At 36.0% G+C, this 14073-nt stretch overlaps 2 protein-coding genes across 6 annotated transcripts in view; one reads left to right on the forward strand and one right to left on the reverse strand.

Moving 5' to 3' along the window:
- LOC142336082 (exocyst complex component 7-like) overlaps positions 1-13431 on the reverse strand; it is a 95018-nt gene extending 81587 nt beyond the window's left edge. For both annotated transcript variants that reach the window (XM_075384600.1, XM_075384598.1), the window contains exons 1-7: positions 13320-13431; positions 13152-13251; positions 12357-12441; positions 9381-9486; positions 6509-6683; positions 6034-6249; positions 5252-5350 (exon numbers count right to left, since the gene is read on the reverse strand). In XM_075384600.1, coding sequence (XP_075240715.1) covers positions 5252-5350; positions 6034-6249; positions 6509-6683; positions 9381-9486; positions 12357-12441; positions 13152-13251; positions 13320-13397 — 859 coding nt within the window. In that variant the 5' untranslated portion in view covers positions 13398-13431. The remainder of the gene's footprint in view (positions 1-5251; positions 5351-6033; positions 6250-6508; positions 6684-9380; positions 9487-12356; positions 12442-13151; positions 13252-13319) is intronic.
- Positions 1-14073, forward strand: part of LOC142336083 (syntaxin-binding protein 1-like) — a 631753-nt gene that overhangs the window by 79820 nt on the left and 537860 nt on the right. The window lies entirely within an intron of this gene.

Raw genomic sequence — 14073 nt, forward strand, 5'->3', positions numbered from 1 at the left:
GTTAATCTTAGTCGAATTCGTTTTAGCAACAGACATAATTTCTTAATCGCGAACAATTTAAGTCACACAAACAGCAAGAAATCAAGCGTCAAAAACTCACTGAAAAGTTGAAGCGAAAGAACGTTCTAGAACAAATGTATAACAAAAAAGAGCGTCAGACAACGAAATAAACAGAAAGACCAGTCCCGAATTACAAATCACAGATTTGAGCAAACTGAAGACAACACTATCGGCCTCTTTAGAAGAACAGATCTCATAAAAACAAATCACGTACCATGAGGGCCAGGAAAAAATAAACAGAACAAGAAACAAAAAAAACCGCAATAAAACATTTTTTTAAATTTAAACATTTTTAAAGCAAGTCGCTTCAACGTCGTGAAAATCGGTACATATGAACTAAAACCTTCAAATTGATCAAAATGTGACTCATAATAGAGCTGCTCATTGCTATCTATAATGAAACTAAGAGACAAAAAAGAATCAAAACGATTTGAAAAATCTAAAAAATTTAGAAAAATCTAAAAAATCTAAAAAATTTTTTTAAAGGAAACAAGTAGTCTCAAAACTTTTAAAACCGTTAGAATTAATTTCAAATGAATACTTTCTTCAAAAAGATAATAACAGAGAGCCATTACAACCCTTAATTGAAGAGATTGAAAGACCAACAAAACATGACAAACATAGCCGACTTACGCCCGGCGAATTGCTCACAGACGATGGACAAAAATTGTTCTAATTCAGTGTGCAATTTCAATTAGATTCTAACAGTATACTTACTTCAGCTTCTTAACTGAAGGGTATTAAGCTTAATACTAAAATCAGCTAGCAATCGCTCTAATGAACTTTAACCTAATCCACTGCGACTTAATGACCGGTCTTTATCAGTTTACCCCGTCCCCTTTGGATTTTGGGGTTTTGACATTTTCCGCAGTCAGCACATTGCTCAATTCAATGCGTGAAACAATTTTAAATCCATTTAAATGAAACAGTGAGTCAAGAAAGTCAGAAGTCAAACATGAAAATCTTGACTTACATAAAACGAAAAGTGATCAAAAGGTGAAGCAAATCAAAAAGGAGGGGCGCCTAAATAATAGCCGTTGAGAGGCTGACAGCGGCTAATAAAAATTCAATAATTTTAGAAACACATCGCGTCAAGTTCTCGAAAAACCATTAGTTGCCTTTTAAGACATCTGAAAAACATTCTGGTCTCAAAATTCTTTAAAAAATTTTGAAACATCTTTTTCCCCAGTTTACTTAAAAAGCAGTTTGAAGAGTTACGCCTTAAAATTACTATCTTCCTGCTCCTCCTACTACTCCAACGAGATCAAAATAATTACTCTAATTGACTTCTCAATAAGAAAAGGTCGAATAAGCTGAACAGATCATAAGACAGCGCACCAAAACGATCCAAATTCTTTGAATTATAAAAACCACGCTCACAACAAAATGGTTACTTTCAGATTCAGTGCTATAAACATAACCGGCAGATTGCCTGAAAATAGCCTCCATTGATTCCAATGACCAAGATTGGGATTGAAAGAAAAAACTAAACATAGCTGGCAGATTGCCAGAAAATAGCCGCAATAGCTTCATAGATCTGTAGTCTCAAAAAGGTAATAAAGACAGGCCAAAAAAGAAACTGTCTCTTTTCATTAAGGGCTAAGATGCTAAATTTTGATTAATAATCTGTATAACTTATTGCTGCTTCTATTAGCTGCTCTTGAATAACCTTCAATTAGAGTGATAAGCACTAATTTGACCTTATCTCTTTGAATTAAAGCACAGAAAAGTCAATTTCAGAGTGAGGAAGTGAAACTATTGAAAAATGACGTCACGCACACAATTCAGTTGAAATTGCATCAACGAATGAACAAAGAGCAGATTTGAAGTGGTTGTGACGTCATATGGTCGTAACAAAAATCTTGACGACGAAATTTAGAAAAACCGAGAGAAGGCTAATAATAGCTTCAGCTATCGCGTCGCGGCTATTAATAAATGATTTTTGTACACAAACTTTATTGAGTGCAAACTACTTTGATTTCCTTTTGGCAATGAATATACTCCTGTTTCGTAGTGAGACGACACAGGGGCCGTTTTGACATTGTCCGCAATCAGCACATTGCTCAATTCAATGCGTGAAAGAATTTTAAATCCATTTAATTGAAAGAGTGAGTCAGGAAAGTCAGAAGTCAAACATGAAAATCTTGACTTACATAAAACGAAAAGTGATCAAAAGCTGAAGCAAATCAAAAAGCAGGGGCGCCTAAATAATAGCCGTTGAGAGGCTGACAGCGGTTAATAAAAATTCAATAATTTTAGGAACACATCGCGTCAAGTTCTCGAAAAACCATTCGTTGCCTTTTAAGACATCTGAACAACACTCTGGTCTCAAAATTCTTTGAAAAATTGTGAAACATCTTTTCCCCAGTTTACTTAAAAAGCAGTTTGACGAGTTACACCTTAAAATTACTAACTTCCTGCTCCTCCTACTACTCCAACGAGATCGAAATAATTACTCTAATTGACTTCTCAATAAGAAAAGGTCGAATAAGCTGAACAGATCATAAGACAGCGCACCAAAACGATCCAAATTCTTTGAATTATAAAAACCACGCTCACAACAAAATGGTTACTTTCAGATTCAGTGCTATAAACATAACCGGCAGATTGCCTGAAAATAGCCTCCATTGATTCCAATGACCAAGATTGGGATTGAAAGAAAAAACTAAACATAGCTGGCAGAGTGCCAGAAAATAGCCGCAATAGCTTCATAGATCTGTAGTCTCAAAAAGGTAATAAAGACAGGCCAAAAAAGAAACTGTCTCTTTTCATTAAGGGCTAAGATGCTAAATTTTGATTAATAATCTGTATAACTTATTGCTGCTTCTATTAGCTGCTCTTGAATAACCTTCAATTAGAGTGATAAGCACTAATTTGACCTTATCTCTTTGAATTAAAGCACAGAAAAGTCAATTTCAGAGTGAGGAAGTGAAACTATTGAAAAATGACGTCACGCACACAATTCAGTTGAAATTGCATCAACGAATGAACAAAGAGCAGATTTGAAGTGGTTGTGACGTCATATGGTCGTAACAAAAATCTTGACGACGAAATTTAGAAAAACCGAGAGAAGGCTAATAATAGCTTCAGCTATCGCTTCGCGGCTATTAATAAATGATTTTTGTACACAAACTTTATTGAGTGCAAACTACTTTGATTTCCTTTTGGCAATGAATATACTCCTGTTTCGTAGTGAGACGACACAGGGGCCGTTTTGACATTGTCCGCAATCAGCACATTGCTCAATTCAATGCGTGAAAGAATTTTAAATCCATTTAATTGAAAGAGTGAGTCAGGAAAGTCAGAAGTCAAACATGAAAATCTTGACTTACATAAAACGAAAAGTGATCAAAAGCTGAAGCAAATCAAAAAGCAGGGGCGCCTAAATAATAGCCGTTGAGAGGCTGACAGCGGTTAATAAAAATTCAATAATTTTAGGAACACATCGCGTCAAGTTCTCGAAAAACCATTCGTTGCCTTTTAAGACATCTGAACAACACTCTGGTCTCAAAATTCTTTGAAAAATTTTGAAACATCTTTTCCCCAGTTTACTTAAAAAGCAGTTTGACGAGTTACACCTTAAAATTACTAACTTCCTGCTCCTCCTACTACTCCAACGAGATCGAAATAATTACTCTAATTGACTTCTCAATCAGAAAAGGTCGAATTAACTGAACAGATCATAAGACAGCGCACCAAAACAATCCAAATTCTTTGAATTATAAAAACATACCCGGCAGATTGCCTGAAAAAAGCCACCATTGATTCCTATAACCAGGATTGGGATTGAAAGAAAAAAACAAACGATTTTTGAGCACAATCATTTTTAAGTGCAAACTATTTTGATGTCAATTAGGAACTGAAAATACTCCTGTTTCGTAGTGAGACGACGCAGGGGCTAGTATCAATACCAATAGACAGCAGAGATAGTAACTAACAACAGAGTTTGAGTAAAGGCCATCTAAAATTTGGTTTCATGGGTTTATCCTCTCTCTATTTCGGATTTCGTTTTTTGATACTGAATCTTTTCATTTTGAATTGCTTTGCTGTGCAACTCTTGTTTAACAACACTTTTAGCAGAATGAGAGAAGAGTGACTCGGCACGAAGTCAGAACGTTTTCACGTAAAAATTTGAACAAGCTGCGAATTAAGGTAAATTGAAAAAAATTAGTACGAATTAAAAAAAATTAGTGGCGCTGTAAAAGCAAGCTGAGGCAGCTATTATTAACCGAATTAGGTTGAATTTTTAAATCTGGATTTCCCAATCCCGCATCTAGGATATTTCCCTTGAATTCAACTACGGTCAGACTAATTAGCCAAAAAGAAGACCCTTTCGGGGGTAGCCGAGTGGGGGGGGGGGGCTAAAAGAGTGGAGGGGTTTGACTGAGGGGGATCAACCTTTTAGATTAAGGGCCGCCCTTCACACCATGAATTTGTCTCCTCAAAACAGTTTTTTGGTGAATCGCATACTCAGAGATCAGTAAGACTCTAAGAGAGTTGATCAGCCACTTAATGACCTCCGAGCTTTACCTGTTTATCCCGTTTTTGGACACCAAAAGTTAAAGGGTCAGACGAATAATCTGTCAAGCAAAAAATCGTACAAAAAAGACAACAGGACTGATATAATTGCTACAAACTTTGCTTGAAATTAATTAAATATGTGTAGAAACTTTACTCGCGAACACTTGTCGCTCCATTTTGTTATCCTTCAAAATGCCACTAAGCAAAAACAAAGCTTAAGATTTGAGCAATTTTGATCACGGAAAATCAAGTCACGAGTGGAAAAATCGCTTGAGTCACATCGGTCAGACTTGAAAAGATCGGATCTATTCTGTCCCCCCCCCCAGTGTTTTTACGCCACCCAGTAACAAATTATATGTTATATAGCACGTTATTATGTAAAAAATACCACGTGCGCCTGGGGGGCGTAAAAAATATAAGCCCACTAAGCTGCGGGGGGGGGGGGGGGGGGGGGGGGGCAAAACAGTAAATCCAAAAGATCAAGCGAAAAATCATATTGAAAAGAACAACAGGACAGTTCTTGACCAAATTCCGAGTACTTGAAATTCATATATTAATGGTTAAAAATTAATTTAAGCTGATTTTATTTACATGCTATCGCTGGCATATTAGTGGAAAAAAATACATTTAAGCTGACACCAGCTCGACGCTAACAAAAAAAATTACCAACCTAGACCTACTGCTTCCATTTGAAGAGATGGGTTGACCGCAACCGTGCGGGTTAAGCGTGTACTACGCCTCTTGTGGAATTTGGGAACTGCTGGAATTCCTAAACACAAAACAAAATATAACCAACTAAACGTCGGAAGAATTGCTCTCGAACGACTAGTGGGAGCTCTAATCAATTGCAGCCTGCTTCAGTCGCGGGGGGAGGGGAGCCGAAATACGACTAACAAGTTCAATAGTGGGCTTCAAATAACCACATTAGAGGTTAATATATACCTCTATTAAGATTTAAAGTGAAAAATGACACCAGTTTTGGCGCAATTTTCATTTGACTTTGAGTATTAAATTGCCGCCAATTGAGTTCAGCTGCTTGAAATTCGGATTGAGAGAGAAATTTAGATCACGCAAAAAGTCAAGGGCGTGAAAGTCACTCGAAAAGTCAAAAAGGTCAAGCCAAAATGTTGCGTACAAAAAGACTCATACGTTTACAATAATTGCTTCTCTACGAGAGCAATTAAACATTTTTACAATGCACCGATAAAAAATTGCTGCTAGACAACAAAATAAGTTGTAATCTCGGAATGTTTGACGACGTGACACAAATAACCTAGAAAATCGGAACACTTTTTTGAAAATTTCCACATCAATCCATTGAGGTAACACTAATCATTTCATTTTAAAGCTTGAAGGTTTTACTGATTTTGCAGCAACGTACGCAAGCACGCACCCGCAATCACCACCACATAGAACCACACACAGAACAACCTAATACCATTAAAAACTTACTTATTCTTTCATTTTGAGTGGTAATAAGGAAACGAAAAGCACGGTCTTGCTCTAGCTTCGCAATCCTCTGCGAGCGACATCTTTCTGCAAATATCTTGAGACATTGGATTAGAAATTCACTCCTGCCCACTGAGTAACTGGACACTATATCGAAACCTTCACTGAATCCTCTGCACAGCCAGAACACTACATCTTTCAAATCAGCCACGTTGTCACCTGGAAAAGAAATCCAACATTCAGTAAGGCTGCAAGCCTCCCATATATCAAATTCCAGCTCGAAACTGTACTTAAATTCTATTTTTCTTCTAAATATAGAGGCCCGCAATTGCCGTCCTCTCAATTTTGCCATCCCTCCTAAATTTAATTTGTTTTTAAACAATGCTTTATTCATGCACTTTTTTTTCAATTAAGTGATTTCTGGTACCAGAAAAACTTTCACAATTTACAGGGCAATTAATGCAATTTTATAACAGACCGCTTCCTGGAATCCTCTCTTCAACATCGCGGTTGTAAATGATATCTCGGTGTATAAATGTATCCACTCGTTTTTCGAGATGCTGAAGACATTTCTCATCAACCTCGCCTAATGCATGTATCACACTTCTGAAGTGAGCAAACAAATTCTCGTTCCCTCTAGCAAAGTCACTTATCTAAAAGCACAGCATTAACTCTTAAGATAAGACAGTGTTCTACGGATAGTATGTTATTAATCAACGGATGAGTTAGTTGCTGCGGACCGAAGGAGGAAGGTATTATATGCTCAGCTAGTTTTCCTGTTCAGTCAACTTAGATCGACCGATCCATTTCAATGCAAGTTTGTGATCGAATCACTAACAGTTTAGAACAGTTCAATTTTAGAAGTTTTCCACAGGAAGATTCTCGATTCTCATGTATTTCTTATTTTTTGGACATCGGGTTCGGATTTTAATTTTTATTAAGTTTCAATTTAGCCTGGAATTTTTGGCTTTTCGTACATTCTAGAGGCAATTAATTATCCGGATATAATTAATCAATTAATTACTATTCATCCGGTTAAGAGGCTACTTCATTGTTATTCTGCCCGCTTTTGCTTTTTTTTTACTTCACATCGATGTTTTGCAGTTATCCGTAGATGGAAATCTGCTTCATCTTTCCATTTTATTTGTAGATTATTTTTCAGTTTTCATGAGGTCAGCGAACCGATAAGATTAAAAATGTTTCTTTACATAAAAAAGCGGCAAAATTTTCGGCGAAAAATAAGATTCGATAACACTTGTCGTTAATAACAACTTTTAATATCTGAAAAAAAAACACAAATAAAATTCGCTGACATAATTCACCCAGTCAGTCTTCAGTAGTAGCCAGCTGGTGTTTAGGGATGCTAGCATTGTGCGGGTGAGCGGAGTGGGGGTGAATCAATCGTTGGGAGGGGTGGGGGATCGTCAAGCGATGGATGGTAGGGTTGTGAAGGCTGGACGAGAGTGGGTTCCAAATTGCCAGGTGGAGGGAGGCTGAGAGGGGGTGACTGAGGGAGGGGGTCAAACTCTTAACATTAAGAACAAGAACACCATGAAATCCTCTGCTCAAAACAATTTTCGCTAATCGCATACCAAGAGACGAATAAGGCGTAAGGCACTATAGCTGCTCAGCCATTTCATGCGCAATGGTCTTTACCTGTTTATCCTGTTTTTGCGGTTGAAAAGTTAAAAGAGACAGAAAAATCCATCAAGCGAAAAATCGCATAAAAAGACAACAGGACTAATATAATTGCCACAAGTTTTGGTTGAGAGCGAGTAACTAAAAACTTCGTTTAAGAGCAATTACCAATTTTCAGAATTTGCCCACGAAAAAATTCAAAATTAAGCGAAACGGCAGAAATGATATCAGTTAACAAATATTCGTCAATCGAAAAAAGGAATAAATTACCGGAGCAGCAAGAAAAAAAAATTGTGCTGAAAAAATGGCATTAATTTTTTGGTTTCGCACAATGAGCTAATAATTTCAAACATCAACCTCTACCTTGAATACTTCAAATTGTGTTTTTCCAATCACGAAAACAACACTTATTGAAATGTTCATACTGTTGATTTGTTTTTATGGATGAAATGCTTGCATGATTTAAACATTCGATGAAAATTAATCTACTTGTTTCAAAACAATATCTTTTCCACGTAAGCACGGCCAATTTAGAAGCTCTTTAGTCTTTTGATGAATAATTAATTGATCAAAAATAGTCATATTATTAATAAATTATAAAATACATATTAACTATAAAATTATAATTATTAATTATCATAAACTATTAATAATTAAATAACATTTAATCGAAAAATAAATGAAAGAAATCTTGGGATTGAAAACTCCTCTGCCTCCTTGACTTCCTTGGGATTGAATTAACTGAGAGCGGAAGAATTGCTCTCGAACAACTAGTGGAGCTCGAATCAATTGCAGCCTGCTTCAGTTGTGAGGGGGTGTCGAGAAGTCTAACGGTCGAGCACAAATTTTGCATAAAAAGACACAAAGTTTTGCAATAATTGCTACTCTTCGAGAGCAACATTTAAATCGAACAGAACTCAAACAAATCAATGCTATATCAGATTTCAGTGTTCTATTTTAACATTTAGTTATGAGATCTCAATAAAAAATTACAATTAGTTTACTATAAAATTACTTTAACGTTTGTTGCCGTCCTGAAAGAAATAAAATAAGAAATATAACCAACTAGCGTCGAGAGAATTGCTCTCAAACAACCGTCGAGCGCTTTGCTTTGGTAGTACAGAACTGGGGCTCCGAGATGCTCTCATTGCGGGCGGGGGTTAAGCGATTAGGGTGAGGAGGGAGGGTTTTGAGGTCTGCATGAGAGGGGGGTCGAAACTGCCAGTTAAAGGAGAGAGAACAGGGGTGCGTTGGGGTTGAGGGGCGTGACTGAAGGGTCGAACTTTTAAGATTAAGAACATCTTTGCGCAATGAAGATGTCTCCTCAAAACAGTTTTGGTGAATCGCATTCTTAGAGACTCGTTAGGCGTAAGGCTCTAAGAGAACTTAATGCCCTCCGAGCGCTTCCTGTTTATCCCGTTTTTGAGGACAAAAACTCAAATGGGCCAGACAAAAAAATCGCATAAAAAAGACCACAGGACTTTGCTGATGCTGAAATCGAAGATTCCGTATAAATATTAGCACGTTGCTGAGAGGGGCCACAACATGAACAAAGCAATGTCGTGCAAACCACGCCTCTCTAATGCTCATTTAGTCTTACTTTTTAATTAAAGGCAACTACAACTAACTTCGTTGATGGACGTGCAAGAGCACAAAATTCGCGTGTTGTTTCAACAAAATACTTGGAAAAGGCGGATGAGATTTGTACGCACCAACTCTTTGGATTCAGTTCCGATGACTCCCCCACTCGAGAAAAACTCCTCGGCCTCCTTTACTTCCTTCAGAGCTTCCAGGTGCTTCGCTACACTTGTAATTGGTCTGAAACACTATCTCCATCAACTACCTCATTTCGTGTTTGATTGGTATTTATTTTGCGTTTGATTGGAACGCATCAGTAGTAGTAAAAATGCAATCGAAAACAGTCTAAGTGAGGCATAGGCTATTAGCCCCCAAGGTGGATTGAGCGAAGCTATTTTTAGTAGTCATTAGGCAAAGACTTTTTGTGGAAATTAGGCAAAAACCAATTAAAACACTTGAAAACTTTACTCCACTTTCCGCTATCAACTGCGCAAGTGTCCCTAACAATTGTTATATGATAATAGCTTAAAACATAGCCAAAGGTTTTAAATGATGAGCATTCCAATTTAGGTCCATCTCGCCCGTTATTCAAACATTTTTCTCAAATTTTTCCAAGCCCCATAGCTCTAAACTATTAAGATTAAAGAAACAAAATTTTTCGTAATGTTCACCTCTTTCCCGGTAACTTTGGCCAGATTCCTTTCTCATATTTCCGAGGGTTGTAGAAATGTAATATTTCAAAAAGTAGTGCATTTTACAAGCACTTTATTAACTCATTTTTATGTCAAGACAACTGTTAGGGACACTTGAGTACTTGATAGCCTTAAGTCAATTTTGAAGAACTCTTTTCAAATGTTTTCCACCTACTTTCCACAAAAAAGTTCGATAAAAATTTGCTCTATCAGAAAAATTTATGTTCTTTCCTTGTCTAAAAGAGGAATTCATCGCAAAATTTTCATAGGCACACACTTTTAAGTTTAATTTTTCTGCAAACGGATAGGGTTTAAAAGGATTTTTCCGGAACCTAAAAGTTCGATTTAAATTATTTCATAAACCATTGAGAGTATCCCAAAGCAACTTATATGTTGGAACACCTTGTGGAATTTTTGAACACCTTGAGTGTAACTTTTGAAGTTTTCAGATTTTTTTTTCAATTTTTATATTTTATGCATATACTGCAATACTGCAAACGCTGTTGTTAAAATTTCTAATTTAGTAGCCTTGAGAAACTTTAGTTATCCGTAACTTTTACTTTTTGGCCCCTCCACTCTTTTAAGTAAGAGTATTTTTTAAAAGAAATAGACGAACCAACATATTTGTGTGAGCTGAATAAAAAAAATCATCCTTCAAAAAAAATTTTTTTTCACATTAATTTCGCAATTATTAGAAAATTAGTTTTTCAATTTACAGAAACGTCCAAAGACTGGAAGAGATCAGTTGGAAGAGCAATTTCCAAATGTGTACAAAAATTTTCAACCTAACACTCCATAAATGTACTAACTCTCAATTTCATCAGTACTTCATTATACTAGAGGAGAGTGTTCGAACTATCTGCAGACATTATAAAATGAAAAATAATAAAAATGGAAAATATATAATACAAATGAAGATGAGAAGAAAAGATATCTTTTGGTTGATTTGATGTTAATTTTTTTGAAACCGGCTTTCGTAAGTCTCCAAGGTTATCAAAAAACTCAACAGGTTAGTTTGGATGACATGGGAAATTTTTTTGCAAAAAACTCTGGAATTTAGAAAAGAATACATTTTTCGGCTTTTCGTTTGCCATTTTCAAAGTTTTTGATATTGCGATTTTGAAAGCTCTAAATTGCCTGAATTCTTCAATTGTCTGAGAAATATTTTAGATACAGAGACAAAAGAGTTCGTACAATAGTTTTTAACCAGCCGAAAACAGAGCGACAGTTAGAATTTGAGATGAAAAACTGTTTTCCTTATTGGAAGTTTTTGGTCATATAGTTAAAATTGTTAATTTTTAGGCTTCAAACTGCAAAGCATTACTAAAAATCTCCATTTAACCTAGCTAAAATTACTACAACTTCTTTTCTATTTTGAATTTCAGACACTTTTTTTCTATCTTTACACCCCCCCCCCCCCACCCAGACCGAGCTATGTTTTTCCCTCTCAATTTTTCGATCGAAAATTTAGGGTTCCCCTTTTTCAAACTTCTGATAAATTTTTATAAATCAAAACTGACGCTAAGGGCTACAAATTATTGTCTTTCTTTTTCTCTACGATTCCTAAACAAAAAGTGAAAATTTGACTGAAAAAAAAGCCAGCCTTGCATATATATTTCCCCCATTTTGAAAAAAGTTGGAACAATAAGACGGGCAAAAGTCACCAGAATGTCAATTTTTTGGCCAAACAATTTCTTCAAGAATCTTAAAAATTAGGCTACAGGCGCTTGGTTCTTGAATATTGAAAACATAACCCCTTAACGTCAGAACAATTGCTCTCGAACGAGTAGTGGGAGCTCTAATCAATTGCAACCTGAAAGAGGTTAATATATACCAGTAAAGATTTAAAGTAAAAAAACTGACACCAATTTCGGCGCACTTATCATTCGACTTTCAGTATTAAATTGCCGCCAATTGAGTTCAGCTGCTTGAAATTGCGATTTGGAGAGAATTTTAGATCACACAAAACGTCAAGGTCGTAGAAGTCACTCGAAAAGTAAAAAAACGGTCGTGCAAAAATTTTGCATAAAAACACACGTTTACAATAAATGCTTCTCTTCGAGAGCAATTAAAAATATTGGCACTCAAACATTTATGTCTGCGTACAATGAAATGTGCACAACAACGGTTTCTCAATTTTGCAAATACTAAAAAATGCAAAATTATCAAAAATGCACAGAAAACACAAATGGCGAAAACACAATGGCACAACCAATTTTCTCTGCCTACTAGGAAATGTCAAAAAATTGATTTTGTAAAACATATAGCACACACCTAATCATAGTTTATAACTGTTTGCTATAAATAAGAGCAAAAAGAAATAGTTACTAATTTCGAAAAACAGGTAAGATTACTTGACACGTAGGAATTCTGCACTTCTCTTTAGTTTGAATTCTGACGCCTAGAACCGAGACTCACTGTTTCGACAAAAGAGCAGCGTATTTATCATGCACTTCGTAGTAGCCCATGATCAGAGTCACATTCTTGAGCGCTTCTTCAATGTCTAAACAATGAAAGTTTTTAAGTTAGTGATGCATTAATAAGTTGAGTTCAATGAAGGCGCATTAAATGGACTATTAGTCAAAAATTTTTGAGTTGATTTGCTAAATTGGCCACTACAATTATTCTCAGTTGAAAACTTAAATTTCGAACCACGCATTTTAAAATTTAATTGCGATAAAAATTGATCAATGCTGGTTTCTGTTTAGATCTTTTGAGAACATGAATACATTTATCATACATTTACAGGGCAAAATTTTTAAAAAAAATGTAAATTACAAAATCCGCATATATACATACGTAATATGAAGAAAAGAAAATACGCTCAAGTATTTGTCCAGTGCAAAGAAAGAGTGCAGTTCAATATAGAACTATCAAAAAACTTGGGGTCCCATTCAAAACTTGAGCGTAAGCTTAAGAAGAAAAAACATTAGAAATCATTCAGCCGTCCCCCATGAACAATGACAGAAAAGAAGAATTTTCCGTTATTTCGTTTTTTCGCAAAGACCGAGATCCTCTAAGGCAGAGGACGCAGCTTCGAAGGGAAAACTACCAGTCAAGAACAAACTGCAAGTTATACTGAAAGATCACAGTCAATGTAAGAACGTACAACAACGGAAATATATCAATCACTGCTTTCCTATGACTCGCGCAAAACTCATTAACGCGAATTCGAGCTTCGTTGCCAATTAAATTCGACAATCTTGGACGTACTTTTGAGAAAATTTTGGAGACCATGGGTTTCCTGGTGAAGAGGCATTGTACTGCGCTCCAATGCTTTCAACAATTTGATTAGGCTCAGCAAATGCTTGTGCTGAAAGTAAATGATCTATGATACAAATTGAAATCTGTTTTCCACTGCAATTAACTACATCTCGTTACCATATTTTCTGACGTCTTTGAATTCAGCTCACTTATCTCACCAAAAAGTACACAGTCCGAAATATTACTGGCGCTCATTCTGACCTAAAACATAACAATACTATTCTGTACGTGCCAGCGATAGTTAAAACTGCGTGATAAACCTCGATAGGCTGAAGAATCTCTATTGTTAGACAACAAACTGAAAAACTATTGGTCTTTTCCATTATAGCTCCCCTCCAGTTTGGTGGTCACATAACCTATAGCTATGGAGTAGGGGGCTATGAATGTCATAATGAGGGGGACTATAATGGGAAAGACCCGAATTGTTTTCCGCACTAATTCGATAAATAAGTCTACTCAGATAAATCACTCTAAATCAGACAAAGTTTTTTTAATTTTTTTTTTAATTCTTGAAACATTAGGGGGATTGCTTTTAAGCCCCGCAGGACAATCCAATGGACGAGTACTGATCCCCTACTATAGTCTGTCCCATAAAGTTGAAATAAGCGAACGTTCGAAAAACGCCAAAAACGTGCAATTGAGCATCAATGTGGTCATTTGAATGCCAACGTTTTTTCCATTAGGCTTTCATTCATCAATTTTTTCTACATGTTTTAAATTTGAACTTTGACCTTTGAACTCTAACCTGTGGCTTTTGAAATGTTCGCTTATTTCAACTTTATGGGACGCGCTATATATTCGTTGCCCATACTTCCGGCACTTCAACGACTCATATTTGTACGCTTCTACGGATTTGTTCGGTCATGACTTG

This window comes from Convolutriloba macropyga, chromosome 3 (assembly GCF_964194025.1).
Source record: "Convolutriloba macropyga chromosome 3, txConMacr16.3, whole genome shotgun sequence".
NCBI classification, from domain to species: domain Eukaryota; kingdom Metazoa; phylum Xenacoelomorpha; order Acoela; family Convolutidae; genus Convolutriloba; species Convolutriloba macropyga.